The following is a 16097-nucleotide window of genomic DNA, read 5'->3' as shown; positions in this document are numbered from 1 at the left end:
CCCAGCTCAGGTAGTACCTTAGACTCTGCCATTCACTCCCACTTACACAGCACATACCCTGGCTTTCTCGGAAACCTTATTTCACTTAAAACCTTTGCCTTCTGTTCTTCAGCTCTCTCATTTTCTTATTGTCTTGCATAAAATAGTGGTGGAGTCAGGGTTCTGGGGATCGAACCCAGGGTGTTGCCCGTGTTTGGCAAATACTGTATAACCCCAGCCCTAGAGTTCAGAATCTTCCTTGAAAATTAACATGCACAAATGAGCTGGGAATGTAGCTCAGTGACAGAGCATATTTATCTATTGTGCACTAGGCCCTGGGTTCAAGCCCTAAAACCATAAAGAAAGCAAGAAAGATGCAAACACAAAAGAACATGAACTCAAATATGTAAGGACCATGGCATCATATGAAACGTTTCAGGTTTTTATTTTCACACAGCCCTAGCACGAGCAGTACATGGGCACTTTCTGTGAACTTACAGAGCTTAGAAATAATATAAGTGTAATGCGTTCTTCCATTTTAAACGGCTCTGAACATGCTTTCTCTTTCCAGAGCATTTTCTCCTGCCCCAGTAATTACAGGGACATAGAAGACCCCTACTGGGACTCCCTCCTTTCCAGTGTATTTTAAGAAACATTTAAAACAAGTGTTTCAGAATTCTGTGCTCATGTGCTTATAAAAAAGCAATTTGCTAAAGTGTATTTTGGTTTTTCATTAATCATGTCTGTACTTTTCACTGGATATATAGTTTAAAAAGAACAAATTGTGGGAAAGGTATTTTCCCTCCATTAAGAATGAAGGGAGTTAGTGAAGATCAAAGTTGTATCACTTGCTACCTTAATTTTGGGAAACTTGTTCTCTAAACTGTAAATCCTTCTTTTTCCTTTTGAGACAGTGTTTGGCTATATAGCACAGCCTGTACAGAAACATACTTCCTTAGTTTCGGCTGGCCTTAAGGTTGAAATTCTCTTGCTTCAACCCTTTGGGTGCTAACATTACACGCCTGGCTTGTATTGTTCTTATGGAAAAATAGTCACTCAAATGATTTGAAATATAGGATGAGGAATGAGAGTTTCTTTAATGGCAAGTGTAAAAGGTTATTTGGATATTTACTTTATGCTGTGTATACATCTGACTTGAAATAGGACCCAGAGTTATGACTTTACAAACAATCGTCTGTTCCTAGCCAGTTTTAACCTATATTAACAGAACACATTTCTCCACATGGGAGTATTATGGCACACCCTCTACTAATGTCCAGCAGTTGATGCTCCCTTTGCTCCCCTCAAAATACACTTGGGCTTAGGAAAACAAAATCTCCAAAATACCAGCACTCTGGCTCTATCCTAGAGCATTTAAATTAGCATTCCGGTTTGAAAGATACTTGGTTTTATTATTTTTAAATTACGTGTATGTGTATGAGAGTGCAGGTGTTCCCAGAAGTCAGAGGGGTCAGATCTCTGGGAGCTTGAGTTGTAGATGATGGTGAGCTGCCTGATGTGGGTGCTGGAAACCAAACTGTCTGGGAACTGACCTGGGGCCCTCAGGAAGAGTAAGGAAGAAGACAGTGCTCTTAGCCACTGAGCCTTCACTCCAGCTCCTTTGATTCCTATTTTGGAAGATGAGACCTGATCAGTTTTTTTTTTTTCATTTTCTTTTTTCCTTTAAAAGTCATCAGTTGACTCTCTATCCAGGCTTAGTAACAATTGTATTAATTCAGAAAATCTTTTATGTTTATTATTTTATTATTTACGTCATTGACCTTTTGTCTTATTTGGGTTTCTAGGTTTTTTTTTTTTTCAAAGAAAAGTCTGAGGTTTTCTTAAAATGACTGTAGCATTTCATGATGGACCTGTACACCTTCAGCGTGAACTGTGTTTCCTTCCTACCCCACTTCTGCTCTTCAGGTTCAGGAGACTGGAGACATTGTCATTTCAAATGCATACGTGGATCTCGTACCCTCATCTGGAGTCTCAGCTCAGGCACCTTCTAAGGTAGGCTGCGAAGTCTGGCACCCGGTCGCTTCTGTGTGCGAGGCCTCCTCGGGATTTTCAGGCCACTTCCTTTAGCTATGAGAAGCCTCTTGAAGAAATGACATAATTTAAAACTGATTGGATTGAAAAATATTTTGATAACTTAGACTTTGAAAAATCTTTGCAGAATATTGGGATACTTTTAGGAGAAAATGTCTGCTTTAAGAATGCCAAACTCAGTTTTAATGAGAAATCTTGAAAAGTATTTGGAGAATAAAAGGTGAAAACTTAAGTAACCTATTCTTTTTTTCTTGATTTAAAGGTTTGTATGTGGATATGAAGACAATATCATGTCTTATTTATTAAAATATTAATATTTTAGTAATGCTAAGGGTTTTGATAAAATATTTGTATTATGTGTCTAAAATATTAACTTAATAATGTTGAAACTTTCCTAACCATGATCTTCTTCCATCATTAACCATGTTATTATATAACAAACAAAAATTAACATCTTTTGGGAATAATCTAAGCTTAAAGCCTATGATGTCTTATAGCCAGAAATAACTAAACACTTCATAGAATTTACTCTTATTTTAGAAACAAAAACTGAAGACCACAGGACTTGATTATTTGAGAACTTAATTAAACCTAGGTACACAGCTTCCTCTTTTTTTTTTTTTTATTCATTAATTTGTGTGGGGCGTGGTTGGGTAGACTCACTCACAGGCACACATTATGAGGTTGTTATCAGATGTCCTCCTGAGTTACTTCTCCCCTCACTGGATCTGGAGCTCACCATTTTAGCTAGCCTGGCTTCCCAGCAAGCCCCTGGACTGGTGCTGGGTTTAGGCCGTGCATCACCACACCCAGCTTTTGACGTGGCTGCTTGGGATTCAAATCATGACCTCATGGTTTTACAGGAGGCACTTTATCCAAGACACTAAAATATTATTTTAAAACTATGGTAAAATAGAGTTTTCTTGCTGTGTGGTGGTGGCTCGCACCTTTAATCCTAACACTTGGGAAACAGAGGCAAGTGAATCTCTGTGAGGAAGGCCAGCCTGTTCTACAGAGCAAGTTCCAGGACAGCTAGGGATGTTACACGAGGAACCCTGTCTTGAAAAAGAAAAAGAATTTTTCTGGTAGGGCAAACAGTTCTGGGTTGTATAATACAAGGAAAATGCGAAATAAACCTAATGTGAAGAAAATAGCTTAGCTGTGTTATCTATGACCTGGAAAAAAAAATCACTCTTATTGTATGTATTTGTAGTTATTTCTTTGTGAAGTTTTCAAATATGATTTCCTCTTTTTGTCAGGGCGAGGAGCTTCAGAGTGCTCTCGTGTTTGGGGAAATAGGTCGCCGCCTTAAGGACATCGGACGTGAGGTGGTCAAGAAAGTAAATGCTGTATTTGAGTGGCATATCACGAAAGGTGGAAATACTGCAGTCAAGTGGAGTAAGTAAGATTTCTGATTTTATATTATTCTAAGGTAACTTTTAATGGAGGTAAAGTATATTTTATAATTGATAATAGTCCCTTTGAAAGCAGGTAAATCTAACATACATAGGTTTTTTTGTTGTTGTTGTTCTTGTTGTTTTCCATGAGAACTAATAGGTATCAGGACATTCAAAGGCAATTTCCCTTAAATTACAAATGTCATTTGGCAATTTTATGCACATATATAGTGTGTTCTAATTACTCTGACTCACCCCAGCCTGTTAATCTCTCCTTTCTGTCAATCCTCATCTACATTTGTATCTTTTTGTTTTCTGACCCACTGACTTTAACCATCTCTATCCATGAGAGCATGGGTGTGGAACTGTCCATTCCAGGGGTGCACTCCTTGGTGGCCTGTAACTGAAGACATGACTATGAGTCCCCCATCTTCCAGCATCCATCAGTAGCCAGTAGTTCCCCAGAGAGGGCTAGGACTCCATAAGAACGCGCCATCCACTACTGACTGTTGACTAGCCCAGTCTTATATAAGTCCAGTGCGTGTGAGCACAGCTGCCGTGAGCTCATGATTCTATTGTAGTGTCTGCAATCAGTACTCTTGGCTTTCCATGTCCCTGATTTCAGCCAGCCAGTGATTGACAATGCATGAGACCATGTGATAATTGGTGCAGGAGAATTGTTTGTATTCTGTCAATCATGTTTTAAATAAATGCTGATTGGCCAGGCAGGAGGTGTAGGCGGGAAAATCAGACAGGAAGTGGAAATGATGCATAGAGAGCAGGAGAATTCTGGGGAGGAGGAAGTTGATTCCTCCCACTCCTGCCCAGATCACTGAAGTGGCAGGATATAATCTGCCCCACTGAAAAAGGTACTGAGCCACATGGCTAAAATAGATCAGAAAAATGGGTTAATCAAGATGTGAGAGTTAGCTAATAAGTAGCCTGACCTAATGGGCCAATCAGCATTATAACTTAAGGAATCCTTGTGTGATTTTTCTCTGGGACTAAATAGCTGTGGGGTCGGGCAGAACAAAAACCCCCAAACAAGCAGGCCCCTTCTCATGTTACAGATAATTATTTCTGGAAGAAAGAAAAATTGTAAGATTTAAAAAGAGTGAAGCATGTCTCCAGATCTTTTGCATGTGCTGTGTGGTCTTATCTTTATTCTAGGCTGTAGGATTGTGGGAGAAAGTGGGCTATCAGTGAATACTCCCTGTGACCTTTTGCTTGCTTCTCGTTTTCGTCCTGGCAGCCCAAGGACACAATATTCTCTCTGGAAGTCTAGCAGCTTATTTTCTTCTAAATCTCCACAGTAACATGGAAAAGCAGCCTACAGGGTATTTTTTAGGAAAGGAGTTTTCCCATCCAGGTGCTGTGGCATGCATGCCCCCACCTATAAATTTATAAAGGACTTTTAAGTTTCATTTCTAACTGAGAAAATGTGATTCACATGTAGTTTAGATTGCTACAAACCTCTGAACGGGACTGGAGAGATGGCCTAGCAGTTAAGAGCACTTGTTCCTCTTCCTCTTCCAGTGGACTCAGGTTCAATTCCCAGAACCCACATGGCAGCTAACAGTTGTTTGTAACTCCAGTTCCAGAGAATCTGACGCCCTCTTCTGATATCTGGGTGCTAGCGTCAGAGTTCAGCAGAGTATGCAGAGCTATTCTCGCCTCAGGACTTCTGAGCTGGCGCCACAGGTTAGCAGAGTGTGCAGAGCTGCTACTGCTTGCTGTCTTCTTCTTTTTTTTCCTCCCATTTTTCTCTCTGGTGGAAATCAACTCTCCTTTTATGGGGAGAGTACATTAGAAGCGGAGTTATAGAGCCCAGGCTTAGTGAAGATGCTGGTGAGAGAGGGTTAGTGCTACAGGAATGGGAAAAGGCTAAACGCGTGAGTCTCGAAGGATGAACTCTAGGGGTTCATACTGAAGACTAGTGATTGACCTAGGCAAGCAGGCCAGCAATATGATGTAAGTGGTTCTAACAACTGAGATTTCACTTGGAAGATAATGTGCTGACATTGGGAAGTTCCCTGTTGGTAACACAGAAAGAGTTCCCCATTATATTTGCATTAGAAATAAGTGAGACCACTGGAGTCTTGTTCGTTGTTGCCTGCCATCAGTTCTTTGTAGCTCTTGTCTGTTTTCGCATCTCTCCAGGTCCTTACCTAGCAAAGAAAGCAGCGACAGGGCTCTGGACCTCCTCTGTGAAGGCTCATCTGTGCTCAGATTGCTCTGTCTGTCCGCTTGATTTCATTCACAGCTGTGAAACTGTTTGGGGTTCTTGTTTTCCTTCCAGTCTTTGCGTAACTGAGGCAAATCACAGTACTTGGCTGCAGTGAAAATCTCTTTTGGCCTGTTGGTACAGTAGAAGGCATCCCTTGTGGCCGTCCTGTGTTGCACCAGAGAGACGATATTTAAAGGCTACCTTAGGGAATATCTTGCCACTCCTTTTTCCCCCAACAAGAAGTTTGTAAGATGTTTTGCCAAATGCTGAAGTACCGAGAATTGTGTGTTCTATATTGTTGGTGTAGTCCAGCTGTGCTCATAGCATGGTATACCAGAAACAGGATACAGGGAATAGAAATGGGTATATTGGCTAGGTGTGCTATCTCGTGTACTCTCCTTGTCCTTGAGCAAATGTAGGCACTGATGGGTCGCATTCCAACCCAAGATCCCAGACCATGCCCATGTTTTCCTCTCCCTTTCTGGCAGTACCACATTTCTGGGCAGAATGTGTGTGTATAGTGGGGGAATTTTTTTAATTTAAATTATGTCTAGTTCTAGAGAGAATGCTGGTATCATCTGAGACACTGTTAGTGTTGATTATGAAGACAGAGGTGTTCCTGAAGTTTGTTATTTCTAAGGCCCATCACCTATTGTTAGATAGGAACAAGAGGGCTGCCTGAGTGAGGGTAGAGTTACCTCTGCTGGCAGAGCTGAGAAAATCTAATGCCCTTCCTCCTGCCAATGAAAGGGGAAAGGTAAAGCCTCTGGTTAATACAGCAAGTCAGAGAAGGGCCTCAGTGTGGGACTTTTGGAAGGAAAATAATCTACCCTCATCTTCATATTCGGGATGCAGTGTTTGGTAATAGCAGTATTCATAGATAGGACATCCTTTAGCTGGGGGCTAAATTCACACTTGTCCTTGTTCAAGAACAATGACTGTTGTTAGTGTCATTTTATTACATATATTGGAATAAACAAATATATTGGAACTAAATGTCTGGACACAAGAGTCATTCCCAAGGATCTATGTCGTTTGTTGTCTCACCTTTGAATAAAGGTCACCCTTGTCTCTTGATTTTTCTGGGGATCTCTGATTGGGTTGAAAGTGTCAATAGAGAAGTCTGTGAGTCCCCTTGGAACAGACTCTTGCTTGTCCTGATACCCCGTTGTTCTTTGGCTATTCCTAGTTACACACCTCTTTTCATTTGACCTTGGGCTTAACTCTGGGAAAGGACTGCAGTTCCTATGTTGGCAGCTCCTATCAGGGCTATAGCGCATGTCAGTATGCACAGGTGCAGGTTGGTAAGTGCTAACAGCCACGTGGGACTCACAGTTCAGAGAGATGAGATCACTGTCCTTCCAGAGGAGCAAAAAAATGAATGCTTGTTTTCTGTTTAGTAGGTTTCCTATATAGATGGTACTCTTTCTTTTTCTTTAGTGGTAAAATGTACCATTGAAATATTTTGCTAGCAATAATCGTATTTTTTTAATTAATTCCTAAAACCATTCAAAAGTTGTCTAGTAAGCTCTTTGGTCCTAATCTGGTGTTCTGTTAACAGTGAAGGTCAGAGGAATGAAAGGTGGCAGAGTAAGCAGCTTAGGTCTGGGGACCTGCTGTGCAGGAGGCCTCCGGTTCCATTTCCAGCACCACACAAAAAGGAAAGAGCGAGCAGGAAGCTTCAGGCAGCCTGCAGAATCGTTGGTGCCTGAAAAGTTAAGCAGTTACTCTGATCTGAAACTTGGAAGCAGAAAGATTTGGAGGTAGAAAACTTTTCCCTCTTGCAACTCACTGCTAACAAAGTCTGACCCAGTGTAGGTGGTATTACTGTCTTTATTTGCTTCACCAGTGTCAGTGAGAGTGGAGAAGTAACATCCTTGTTTATACAGTGTTGCACCCCGGGGGGCGGGGCTTTTCTAGTTCAGAGTCACTAAAATCAGACACATATCCAGGCTGAAAATTGAGATGCAGAATTACAGACCTGCATGTGTGCGTGTGGAACATGGGTGGCAGAGCCTGGAAAGATGAGCTTTAGCGTCAGAGGATGGAGAAATTGTCATTCAGTGAAGAGGTCAGGATTGATGTGCCATGGCCCCTACTGGGTTGGAACCAAACCGGTATGAAAAGACAAGAAGAAAGGCAGACCTAAGTTAGAGTCAGATAATAATGGCGAGGAGGGGACGGACCTGAAACCACTGAATTTCCCTGAGCACTCTTTATGTCTGAATATCAGAAGAAATGAAGACATCTGGGGGAAAACGAGGTTTTAAACTTGTGCTCTTGAGAATGCTGACTCATTTCTGGAATGACAAGACAGGGGAGGAAAAGCAATTTGTAGCGAGAAAATGAGCTGTTATGGCAGAACTGTGGTCAGTCAAGGTTTGGCCTAGATTGTGGCTGTGTGCCTGCTGCTTGAGGGTAAGAGACAGCTGCAAGCAGAGGGTGGGAAGCACAGTCAGAGTTCATTAGCTTTGCCACCTTGGTGATGTGATGCAAGAGTGGAGGACTGTCTGCCATTCCTGTTCACAGAGACTTCCACTTACAAATTTCCATTGTATAGTTTATTGTAATGCTAAGTGCGTGATACATGTTTCCAAGTCATTTGTTTATTGTTTGAATCTTTAGAGTTATAGGGTACATTCAAACTATTGAAACTGTATACAAGTACTATTATATCCTAAATACACCATGTTGCTTGCTAAACAGAATGTGTTCTACATTCCTTAGGGTGATAGGTTTAACAAATGACTTGAGCTGGTTTATTTCTCTCCAATATCATATCTGTAATCTTTTATATTATATGAACCAATGTGTAAAAATTTCATCTAGATACGAAGGTCATGCAGGTACTATGCATTTTTGTTTGAATATTGTTTGGTGAAGTTAATTAGTTGAGTTTTAATGATGTAATTGAGTATCCAGAGCTAACTGCATATCTGGACCGGATCCGGGCGTCTCAGTGCAGTGTGACAGGGACCGGATGGCAGTGCTCTCTCAGTGTGTTGATCCATTTTGGAAACTCGTCCCTATGTGGAAGAAGTGTGGAGACTGGAGAACTGGCTTTCCTTGCAGATGAGAATCCAAGCCTTCTCGAGAAGTCGTTTGATCAGAATCTATGAGCTGTGGCTTGGAATTCATCTTCTGAAGTCAAATTGGATTATCCTTTAAGATTTTTCAGCTAAAACATAAATTGTTTTATCTTTTGAGGCAAGATTTTGCTTTATAGCCCAGGCTGGCCTCAAACCAGAAATTTCGTAAGTGGTTAGAGTATAGGCGTGTGTCAGCTCACTAGCCTAACACTGACATTTAAAGATGCCAGTTCCAGATTTTGGATTGAGATTCAGAAGTGTCTTGTGAATTTCCAGAAAACAGATTGTCTTTGGAAAGGATCTGTTATCAAATCATCAGCAAGGATTTCCCCAGTAGTGAGCAGCTGCTGCTCCCCAGCGCAGCTCCTGACTCCATGCTTCGCAGGCCGATGGTCCTCCTGGCATGCAGTGTCCTCTAACGTCGTTTGCAAAGTTTTTTGTTAACAATAAATTCTGACATAGAGATAGAACTGCAAAGATTATAATGAGAAGTAACAGTTATCTTTCATCTGCTACTTCAAATTGTTCAAATTTTATACCTTTTTGTAAAAGTGTATGTACTTAAGATAACTTGGAGACTTGGTATTGTAAGGGTGTAAGGCTACTCTATTATTTCAAGAACAAAGGCATTCTCTGACCACAAAGTGGTTGTCAGTGTCAGGAAGTTAACCTTTATACACTTTTCTTATCTGCTCTACCACCTTATTAATGTTTCACCGTTTGTCCCCGTAGGTTGTTTAAAGCAAAGGAATAATAACAGTAGTAGTAGCAACAGTAGAAATGGAGAGAGAGGGGATGGATGCTCCCCTCTGGTCTGCTCACACTCCGAGCTGTTGTTAAGTTCCTGGCTGCTGGAACCCAGATACATTGTCTGTCTTATTTATCACCTTGATGTTTTAGAAAAGTTATTTTGAAGAATATTCTTTAGTTTGATTTATTTGATATTATTCATGATTATGTTTGCAAATTTTGAACAGAAGAGTAGCAAAGTTTTATGTCCTTGCTGTCTCTCTTTTTCTTCTTCTGAAAATCTTATTTTATTAGGGAGTGATGGCTGCTTTCTGTAATCCTAGCATTTAGGAGGCAGAGGTAGGAGGATAAGCCATGAGTCTGAGGATAGTCCTGCTGCTCCTCCTTGGTGGGCGTAGAGAACCTTTCTCTGCCCTTTCTCTCGCTCACCGCTTCCTGAATACTCTCTCTTCACAGAGCAGATGGGATTAGGTGACAAGATGGGTTTGTGCCCACCAAGGCCTTTCTGTCCAAGGCCTAGGAGACAAGCAGCACATCGTTTTCTTCTGTCGCTCTTTTTGTGATTTTACCTCCCCCTTCCCTGTCAAGACAGTAATTCTAGCTGAAGTTCTTCTGAACTCTTTTAGAGACTTAATGATCATAAATCTGAACTATAATCTCTGAAACACAGTGAACACAGTGAGCTCTGCCATTGGGTGAAAGTGCAGTTTCTATATTCCTACAGAAGACCAGTAGTGACCTACAGGCATCTGGATTCTAAATGACTCGGTGGATGCTTCTCCCACATACACCAAAGCCCCGTGCATTTGAGTGTTTGGCTCCTTTACCCCACATGTCTATGTTCTTGCTAAGCACGATCTTCTTGTATCAGAGTAGCCATGAGCTTCTCACAGTTCCAAGTCTCATGTCTGCAAACGGTGAGTGGGTAAGTTTGAGGGACAGTGGAACAGAACAACCATGGATTCTTGTTGCTCGGTATAGTTACTCCTTTATTCTGGTATTAATGTGTGCAAAGTAAAGTGTTATTACTGAGCACAATTTTTATGTACACTACCCCCCACCACCAGTGGGGCTTGGGCAGAGGTATGCAGCATTAAAACCATAGATGGTAAGTCTATTGGTTGGCAGAGGTTTGAGTTCCTTTAAACTTTTCCATACCCTCTCCTTTCTGTCCCCTCTGTTGCCTTTTGTTGTTTGTTTGTTTTTTGTTTTTTATTTTGTTTTTCTGTGTAGCTTTGGTGCCTGTCCTGGAACTAGCTCTTATAGACCAGGCTGGCCTCTAACTCAAAGAGATCCGCCTGTCTCTGCCTCCTGAGTGCTGGGATTAAAGGCGTGTGCCACCACTGCCTGGCTCTTTTGCCTGTCTGGCTCTTTTGCCTTTATTTTTGGCTATAGAAATAATACACACTATGAAAGTATATGTATGGAAGTCCCAGTAAGAATAGGGCCTTTGTTCTTCATGTTACACCCCTAGTGCCTCTAAATCCGTGTCTAATAGTCACACTGGAAACTTAACAAGGAAGTGAGTGAAGTCTCCAAAGCAGAATGGTCCTTCCTTGTTCTTTACCTTCGTAGATAAAATTTTTACTTTTTCCTTTAAAAATTTGTTTTCTTGCTTGCTTGGCAGAATTCTCTTCTGTAGAGTCCAAGGTGGTTCGGTTTTCTTTTTTCAACATTTGTCAACACAAAGCTAGTTCAGCACGTTAGTGTTCTTTGGGACTTTCAGCTTGCCTTATGAAAACTGAGAGTTCTAGAAGGGTTGATACAGCTGCAGTAACCCTGACTCAGTGTCTTGAGGCTGACACTGAAGATGCTGCCTGGTTTCTCCTGTATACTTGATAGCAATCATAGGGGAGACAGTTCAGACTTCCTACTGTAGCAATGGTGAAGTTCTGTTGAGTGTTACAGAGGCAGCACAGTTAAATTGGCGAATACTTTTCTCACCTACCAAGTCTGCTTCTGGGACAGTTAACCTTTCTACAAAAAGTTTGGTAATGCAAGAGAAGCTAGTTAAAAATAACCAATATCCTAGCGTCTGTGTAATAATATCTGTGTAATAAATATCTGTGTAATAAACACAGAGACCCACTGCTGGACAATACACCAAGAGTGAGAGTCTGGAGCACTCAGTTCTAAATGAGATAACTTCATCCAACCCCTCCTCTCAAGGCTCAGGGATCTATACAGAGGAGTAAGTAGATAGATTCTGAGAGCTAGGGGTGAGAGATGACTTCAAGGAAGCTGTGTCTTCCATACACGACCGGACTGATGCACACATGAACTCACAGAGACTGGTGGCACACACAAGGCCTGCACAGGTTCAAACCAGATGGGGTTCCAGTACTGAGACAGGGAAGTGGATGCAGAGTCCCACCCCTAGTTTTTTTTTTTTAAAAAAAAACTTTTTAATAGACAGGGTCTTTCTACATAGCCCTGGCTGTCCTGAAACTCACTGTGCAGACCAGACTGGCCTCAAACTCACAGAGATCTGCCTGCCTCTGCCTTCTGAGTGCTGGGATTAAAGGCGTGTGCCACCATGCCCAGCCCAAGAAGCTATTTGCCATTGTAATTGATTCCTGATGGGCTGATGGGAAAGGAAGGTCAGTTTTCTCCAATGCCAGTGTCACTGGGTACCTTCTTTGCTGGCTGCCCTTTAAAGGCCTTAGGTACATCCCAACAAATTCACTTGTTAGTAATTGTTCTACATTCAATTCCTATTTATATAAGTATTTCTAGATATGAAATACCTCATTAAGAAAAAGCTATTTACTGAGCCGACTATTGCAAAGTACTTTAGAAAAAGTAGATTTGGAAGCTCTACCTCATGGTGCACACTGCAGGAGGATTGCTGTGAGCTCTAGGCCAGTCTTGGCTACCACGTGAGATCCCCATCTCAACATCCACAACAAAAATTTTCTACATGTTCTAGAAGTAGAACAGGTACAGAACACATGGATATCGCATAGCTTGGCAGCTGTGACAGTTCCCGTATAGTTCACTTTTTGTGCTGTATTTTGGAGAAAAATGTAACACACTATTTCCTTGTTTTCCCAGCCATTGACCTGAAGAATGGCTCTGGAGAAGTGTACCAAGGCCCTGCAAAAGGCTCCGCTGACACCACCATCATAATTTCTGATGAGGATTTCATGGAAGTGGTCCTGGGCAAGCTTGATCCTCAGAAGGTATGTTCTGAAGGTTTTCATTAATTAAGTTCATACTTGTATTTTCATCACCAAGTCAGATTTTAAAAATTACTATTTCAGTTAGTAGCTTTGAAATAAGTTTTTGGGGAGCTGTAAGTCCAATTTATCATTTACTAAAAACAATATAAAACCCAAACTAGGCATTTTAAATCTATAGTTTGAGATGTAAAGCTTGTATGTGATACAAGTTGAATAATATCTGAAGTGTTTCAACTTTCAGCTAGTGGATTTTGGGATATTTATGCAGAGTTTACTAATCTAAACATTTGGAATCTGAAATGCTCCAAAATTAAACAAACAAACGAGCCCCCAAACACCTTGGTTTGCTTTTCTCAGGAAGTTAGAGTTTTGCTTTAGTGATATTCAGCCAATATAAAGTATTAATAACTCATGGAAAACCTAGAAATAGAATATTTATAATAGTCACTGAAGTTGAAGCATTCCAGGGCACTGGAAATTATCAGTAAGACAGGAAGCCTCTGTGACTACTGTTAATATTATTCTGAAACCGTTATCTGTTTCAAACACAAAATTGAAGTAGCCAATGTAGTAATTTACATAGAGGAGAAAAATTAATTATTTTCAGTTCATAGAAGTTCGTACAATAAATGGTCTCAGACTATTATTTGAATGTCCAAGTATTAAGAAATGACTTCCACATTACCGCAAAACTCATGAGTTGAAAGAATTGAAGGAAACCTATTTAAAAGCTATATATTTAAATGCTGTATGAAATACTCTTTTATAAGGAATCTTCAAATTTTGAAAGTTTCTGAGAAATACAACTTTTCTCGGTCCCTGGTGAGAATTGGGAACAAATAACACAACCCACCCCGGCTGTTGTTTCCTTCCCAGGGTGCACAGCTAGGGGTTTTGGACATGGGGCCTGGTGCGTCAGCTGTCCTGTACTGCTGGGGAAACTGCGTGTGAACACAACCAAGTGATCCTGCTGTGAAACACTGGAGTTGTGCCAGTGTCACTGCTTCAGGACTCGGAGCAGCCAGTCCCAGACAGTGTTGACAGTTAACGCATGCCCCTGGCAAAAGTCTCTGCTCTCATATTTATACACAGTGTGTACCCACCAACTCTTGCATAATCTGCAGAGACAGTAGGTCTCTGACTTTAGTATGTTATACTGTCCAAACACTAATGATGGTCAAAAGCACCTATAGGAACCCATGGTGCCAAACTCAAAATTGCATAACAAACCAGTATCCCAAGCCACACTTTCAGGAGAAATTTGCTTTCTAAAAAGACCATTCCATGAAAGTAGTAGTGATATCTATTTTACCACACAGTGTAAATCTTAATGTAAGGTCACATATGAGAAACAAACGCTTTATGAAGATACCTCCTGCCTATGACAGCACTTTAGGAATGGATCCTAAAGATACTCAAGTCTATGGGGTTAGAGAGATTACTAGTTAAGAACACTCTCCATTGCTGGACAGTGTAACATGAGGGCTGGACTGCTTGTTGGGGTTTCTGTCCTGCCCAGTCCCCCAGCCGTTTAGTCCCAGAGAAAATCACACAGAGAGTCTACATTAGGTTATAAACTGATTAGCGCATTAGCTCAGGCTTTGTATTAGCTCTTATAACTTATATTAGCCCTTTATTCTAGTATATGTTAGCCACATGGCTTGGTACCTCTTACAGCGGGGTAGGTCACATCCTGCTTCTTTGGTGATCTGGGCAGGACTGGGAAGAGAGCTTCCTTCTTCCCAGAATACTCCTGTTCTCATTTCCCCGCCTCTACTTCCTGTCTGGCTACTGGCCAATCAACATTTATTTAAAACGTAATTGACAGAATACAGAATTGTCCCCCACAAGGACAGGACCTAGATTCAGTTTCCAGTGCCCATATCAGGTGGCAATGATCCACTTGTAACTTTAGTTCAGTTCCCAGGTATCTGATGCCCTCTGGCCTCTTTGAATTCCTGTACACATGTGGTACACATGAATGAAATTAGGAATACATGCAAGATATAAATGAGTTATTCTGTAAATAGGAAGAAACCTTGGCAAACAAAGAGCTCAATAACGCAGATAAAGACCATAGTAAAAGCCCCCAACTAGATCAAGTATAAAAAGAATATTAGTTTGAAGATATGTCTTTAAAAATTTCACATTCAGACAAAAATAATAATAATAAATTAAGAGACTCAGTATGTGTGCGACACCATGAAAATATCGGACGTCTACATCAGAATACTTAGAAGTTAAGATTATGGACACAGAAACTGTTCAGTACAAGTGTGGTTGAAAACTGCCCCAATGTTGAGAAAGACATGAATGTAAAGATACATGATTCAGAGTTTCCAAATGAATGTGATCAGAAAAAACAGTCACTGTGACATAGTCAGACTGTCAAACTACAGGATAAAGGAGGATTCTTTAAACCTGAGAAAGTGCTCAATCACATGTAAGTCCTCAATGGACTCATTAGACTCAGCAGACTTTTGAGCAGAAACACTGCAGGGCAGGAATGTGGAAGGATCCATTTCAAGGCCTGAAAAGAAATAACTGCCCACTAAGGTTACTACATCAAGTAAAGCTCTGCTTCAGAATGGGAGAAGTAAAGATCTTCAGAGTAAGCAGGAGTGAAGGAGATGGAGGACAGGGGGTACCACACCAGCAGTCAGTGGAAAGGAGATGACATGAGGACTGTATTCTTGGAAAAGGAGTAAGCGCAAGGTAATGGTCGGTGCTCTTTCCCTGTTCCTTTGCAGGCCTTCTTCAGTGGCAGACTGAAGGCCAAAGGGAACATCATGCTGAGTCAGAAGCTTCAGATGATTCTTAAAGACTATGCCAAGCTCTGAAGGCCCACTGTGCTGTCAACAAAAATGGAATAATTACATACTCTCTGCCCAATTATGCTCCAATATTCTGTGACGAGATCAACAGTAACTTGCAGCAGAAATCGCTTAACATTTTCAGATTTCAGATGACTTTCGGATTTTCATTTTCTACTAATTTTTCACACATTATTTTTACAAGAAACTGTAATCTAGCCAGCAAGTAATTATTCTGTTCTTAGATCTGTATCTTAATAAAAAAATTTCAAACAAGTCTGGTTTCTTTAGAATTTGTAATAGCAATAATATGCTGAAAGGAAAATTGAATGAATAAAAGACACCTAACGCTCATCTCACTTCTTTTCTCTTCATTCATATCCTGTATTTCATGGATTTCCCAGAATGGACTCATTTTCCGCTGTTAGAGAAGTTCTGTGCTTAAGAACAAAGTCTTTGTGCAATCAAATAATTCTTTGATCCCATCTGTTTGAAACTTGCTATCACCAAAGATGAGACATTTTGCTTCATCAGTAGCCTGAAATCATAAAGATAGTCTCTAGCAAGTGCGCTCACATCCATTTCCCTCAGATGCAGTGGATCTGCTC

At 40.9% G+C, this 16097-nt stretch overlaps 1 protein-coding gene across 1 annotated transcript in view; it reads left to right on the top strand.

Annotated features, from left to right (window-relative positions):
- The window catches only part of Hsd17b4 (hydroxysteroid 17-beta dehydrogenase 4), a 78170-nt gene extending 62327 nt beyond the window's left edge, over positions 1-15843 (top strand). The window contains exons 21-24 of the mRNA XM_087896065.1: positions 1906-1992; positions 3291-3429; positions 12549-12676; positions 15427-15843. Coding sequence (XP_087752191.1) covers positions 1906-1992; positions 3291-3429; positions 12549-12676; positions 15427-15516 — 444 coding nt within the window. The 3' untranslated portion in view covers positions 15517-15843. The remainder of the gene's footprint in view (positions 1-1905; positions 1993-3290; positions 3430-12548; positions 12677-15426) is intronic.
- The last annotated feature ends 254 nt before the right edge of the window (positions 15844-16097 follow it).

Source organism: Myodes glareolus, chromosome 13 (genome assembly GCF_982192425.1).
Source record: "Myodes glareolus chromosome 13, mMyoGla1.1, whole genome shotgun sequence".
Taxonomy (NCBI): domain Eukaryota; kingdom Metazoa; phylum Chordata; class Mammalia; order Rodentia; family Cricetidae; genus Myodes; species Myodes glareolus.
The sequence above is the reverse complement of the archived record's forward strand: the minus strand, read 5'-3'. Positions and strand labels throughout refer to the sequence as shown.